This window comes from Engraulis encrasicolus, chromosome 17 (genome assembly GCF_034702125.1).
Source record: "Engraulis encrasicolus isolate BLACKSEA-1 chromosome 17, IST_EnEncr_1.0, whole genome shotgun sequence".
Taxonomy (NCBI): domain Eukaryota; kingdom Metazoa; phylum Chordata; class Actinopteri; order Clupeiformes; family Engraulidae; genus Engraulis; species Engraulis encrasicolus.
Genome location: NC_085873.1, coordinates 5,412,850 through 5,417,849, shown reverse-complemented (window position 1 = coordinate 5,417,849; position 5,000 = coordinate 5,412,850). Strand labels below are relative to the sequence as shown.

The following is a 5,000-nucleotide window of genomic DNA, read 5'->3' as shown; positions in this document are numbered from 1 at the left end:
TGTCCATGCCTGCCATATACAGCAAAGCCACCCCTTCCAAAGCCTCTGGGTCCTAGCCAGACTGGGCATTTTCTGCTGGGCTGAAAACCAAAAAACAATGAATATTAATAACTCAAATTGATATTTTGGTATAATCCAAAAATTAAAAAGTAATCTTAAAAGCAATGCTAATCCCTCTTGTAAAAGGTGTACCTGCTGCACTGAGTGAACAACGTAATCCGGTTGTTGCTAACTTTGCGTTGCAAGATCCCTAGGTTAACATTTTTGTAATACATGTCAGGGTGGTGCAACCATAGCTAATGCCAATATTGTATGGATTAACCCGGCACGGCTGTATTGTATTGTACTGTACTGCACTGTACTGTCTGGTACGGTATGAGGGTTTCTGATGGCTCCTGTATTGTGGTCCCTCTCCATGCTGACAGGCTGCTGAAGGCAAACAAGTGGAACCAGGAGCTGATGATTATTATTTTACTTTTCAGTGGATTATCTAAGAAGCATATTCATTGCGGTACATTCATTATTTATTAATTCATGGGTTGTACCACCTGACACCTGAACCCCCCCTCCCATAAAAACGTCATTGACCCTGGTGTCTTGTGGTCCCTCTCCGTGCTGACAGGCTGCTGGAGGAGAACAAGAGGCATCAGGAGCTGATCCTGGGCATCTGCTCCGAGAAGGACAACATGAGGGACGAGCTCAAGAGGAGGATCGAGACTGAGAAGCAGCATGTGGCCACCGTCAAAAAGGTAACTAACCAACCGGGGTTATTATTATTATTATTTTTATTTTTTTTGAAAGGGTATTGGTTACAGTCCCCAGAGCAATGTGGGGTTAGGTGCCTTGGAGGAAAGAAGGGATTGGTAAGGAGGGGGATTGAACCTGAAACCCTGTGATTGTTACACCATGGCTGCCTGATCATAAGAAACTACTACCGTACTACTACATCTAATCACAGATGTAACATAGTGATGCAAAGGAATACGGGTCACTAAGAAGTTTTGCCGCAAAAGAAAAATGTGTTGCCAAATTAAGAGTTTGTGAAATGGTTTTAATTGGGGACAGAATGACTGAAAGATTCTTAATGCAGCGTACACACACACACACACACACACACACACACACACATACACATACACATACACATACACATACACATACACATACACATACACACACACACACAGTTCACGTATGTAAGCCAGTTTTTATTCCCCATGAGTAATCTGTGAATAGCTGTTGAAGCGCACACACACATACACATACACACACACACACACACACATACACTCACACACAGGAGCGTTGCCATAGAACACAATCCTCTATTGCAGGACTAAAGCAATTGGTGAACTCCTTTGATTATGCCCAACATGCCACCATACAAAAGCCCACACTCATGCTCTCTCTCTCTGCCTCTCTCTCTGTCTCTCTCTCTCTCTCTCTCTCTCTCTCTCTCTCTCTCTCTCTCTCTCTCTCTCTCTCTCTCTCTCTCTCTCTCTCTCTCTCTCTCTCTCTCTCACACTCACACTCACACTCACACTCACACTCACACTCACACTCACACTCTCTCACACACACACACACACACACACACACACACACACACACACCCACACACACACTTGTTGGCCAAACTCCCCTGCCCTGAAACTAAGCCAAGGCAATCAGTAGGCTAATTATGGGGCTGTAGCCCAGAACGGCTACACACACACACACATACACACACACACACACACATTCACACACACACAAACAGTGGCTGAATGCACTGCAGCTGGTGCTACCAACTTCACAGTTAGATACCGGCCCTCCATCTCGTCTTCAGGTCCACACACTCCCCTGTGTGCTCGTCTCTCGCTCTCTCTTTGTGTCTCTTTCCGTTTGTCAGTCTTGTCTTTTTCGCTCTGTATGTCTTTCTCTGGTTCTCTCTTGTCTGTCTATCTCTCTTTCCGTCTATGTCTCCTTCTCTTTCTGTCTCTGTCTCTCTCTGTCTCTCTCTCTCTCTCTCTCTCTCTCTCTCCCTCTCTCTCTCTCTGTCTCTCTCTTCCGCTCTATCTCTGTCTGTCTCTCTCTCTCTCTCTCTCTCTCTCTCTCTCTCTCCTCCCCCTGTTATTATTTATCTGTCTCTCTCCTCTCTCCCCCATGCCATGAGTGTGAGTGTATTTTAGGCATGGTGACTGGGGGGTCACTCTGGGGGAGGGCGGATTACTGGCTGTGAGATCATACACGGATTACACGGTACAAGAAGCCCCCCCAAGTGAGACCAATCTGTGAGCTGTGTGTGCGTGTGGATGTGGGTGTGTGCGCATACGCATGTGTGCGTGCACGTGTGTTGTGGTGAGTTTCTGTTGAGTGTTTGTGTGTGAATTAGTTTTGTGTGTTTTTGTTCTGGTTTGTGTGTATGAGTGATGGACAGAGACATTTAATGGTGCCTCTAAGAAACATACAGAGAGAGGGGAAGATCTGTATTATCTGAACATCTTTATGTCTTGTTGTCCATATTATCGAGTGCACACTATATGCCGAGACACATTTTCAATGCGCCACACCACACTATGTCCATGCAGTAACCATCAATAGCTTGAAGTGCTCATTATGTTGAGTGCACAATGCAGACTACGTACAGGCGGCCCATTTATACGAGCCCAATGGTCAGTCAATCAATCGTGCTGCATGGCTACTTCGCTGGTGGACTTTTAGTGGTGGTCAGAGACCGATCATTGGGCTCTGTCTTAGAGGAAGTGTGTGGCAATCAATCAATCGTTTGTTGTTGATTTGCTGGTTGATGTTGACTGGCGGCCCTAGCAGAAAATGTTGAGAATTCAAGTCGGCATGTCATCACTATCGTTTTGCAAAGGTGCTGCCATGTTTAGAAAGGGGACATATTTACATCAGCTCCTATGGGACGAAGACGTTTTATGTCATTGAACGATTTTGAGGACTTGAAGCATATTCACGGGGAGGATTGAAGATAGATCATACACCAGGATACATCATTGTTGACGCTTTCACCACTTTATTTTTGGCTTATATTTGGTTGATTCGGCACTAAGGTTTCATCAGAGGCACACTGGTACAACCATAGAAAAAGGTTAATCTAGAGCAGTGGTTCTTACTTTTTTTTTTGAAGAAACGCCCCCTGGACCTCATCATAAGCCTGTAACACCCCCTTAACCTCATCATAAGCCTGCAATGCCCCCCTCCCCCAGGTATTAAAAAACAAAATGGACTAATGCAACCCAATGGCAGCTAAGCATCGCCCCCTGAGCTTGCTCAATGCCCCTTGCCCCCAGGGGGCTCTGGAGCCCCCGTTGAGAAACACTGATCTAGTTCCCTGCCACCATCCCACATAGATGAATCTCAGCAGTGCCCAGAAGCGAGACAAGTGTGTCAAGAGCTACCGCAGGTTGTAAATTATCGCCCATCCCCTGTCAAACACTCTACACCCCACACCCCATTCCCCTCGGAAAATCATTATTGGAAGCCATAAACATTTCTCTTGGGCAGAAATGTGTGAGTGTGTGGCCAGACCTTATCCTCACCTCTGACTATTTGTCAGACCGGTTTTGTTCTATTTTACGGCTCTTCTTGTTGAGATATGAATAGCTCTGTTGGGTGTGAGTGGAGTGTGTGCGGTAAAGGTCAGTCTGGTGCACTGATCAGGACCGTCTAACCACCTTTCTGTGTTTTGTGTCAGAAACTATTGATCATGTAGAGACGACTCATCATTTTCTGGGATCCATGTGACGTAGTGTGTACAGTCCTTTAGGAAGGTGAATGGCTGGGGTTCCCTTCACGTTGTAGATGATAGCGTGCGTGCGTGCGTGCGTGCGTGCGTGCGTGCGTGCGTGCGTGCGTGCGTGTGTGTGTGTGTTGTAGGACTACAAGTTATGTCGGGAAGAGGTGTGCTGCTGTCATGCAGAATATGTTAACCGTCCTTTTCACATGCTATATGACTGCTCTTGAAAAACTCAGGAAATGAGGAGTCTTCTGTTCCTCATAAAATCTTAATTGTGTGTGTGTCTACCTTTGTATTTGTCTTACCAAAATTGGACAAAAGAAAATTGGAAAAATGTTGCCTGGACTGAGGAGTCTTGATTTCTGCTGCAATACTTCAGGTGGGATGTGGGGTGTCTACAACATGAAATCATGGATCCACCCTGCCTTTCAACAGTTCAGGCTGGTGGTGTAAAGGTGTAGTGATATTTTCTTGATATTCACATTGAACTTTGTTGGAATGCCTCGGCCTATCTGAGTATTGTAACAGTAAGCGGGTCCAACCCAGCACGAGCAAGGTTTACCTCGTATAGTGGTTGGAGATTGACATTTTGTGTCTGTGTGTGTGCGTGTGTGTGTTTTCTCCGCAGTACGAGACGCGTGTGGAGGAGCTTCTGAAGGAGCTGAAGGAGTCCAGAGACAAACAGCAGCAGCAGGACCTGGCAGCCAAACACCACATCTCCCAGATACAGAGAGAGACCGCCTACAGACTGGAACAGGTGAGGGGCACACACACACACACACACACACACACACCTATGGCCAAACACCACATCTCCCAGATACAGAGAGAGACCGCCTACAGACTGGAACAGGTGAGGGGCACACACACACACACACACACACACACACACACACACACACACACACCATACATATACACTTTAGCCAAGCACCACTTCCAATAGATTCAGAGAGAGGACGCTTAGAGACGGGAACAGGTCAGGAAGACACACACACACACACACACACACACACACACACACACACACACACACACACACACACACACACACACACACACACACACACACACACACACACACACACACACACACACACACACACACACACACACACACACACATTCTCAGCCATCGTTATCCACTAGCCCTCAGTTGTGTTCATGCCCCTCCACCCTATGACTAAGCCATGAGAATCAGTGTCAGTAGAATACCCTGAAAGCAGATTGAAACCCTACACTGCAAACAGGTTGGGGA

At 46.6% G+C, this 5,000-nt stretch overlaps 1 protein-coding gene across 1 annotated transcript in view; it reads left to right on the top strand.

The window, feature by feature from the left end:
- ccdc186 (coiled-coil domain-containing protein 186) overlaps window positions 1-5,000 on the top strand; it is a 16,839-nt gene that overhangs the window by 8,336 nt on the left and 3,503 nt on the right. The window contains exons 3-4 of the mRNA XM_063221449.1: window positions 623-749; window positions 4,371-4,595. Of these exons, the coding sequence (XP_063077519.1) occupies window positions 623-749; window positions 4,371-4,595 (352 nt within the window). The remainder of the gene's footprint in view (window positions 1-622; window positions 750-4,370; window positions 4,596-5,000) is intronic.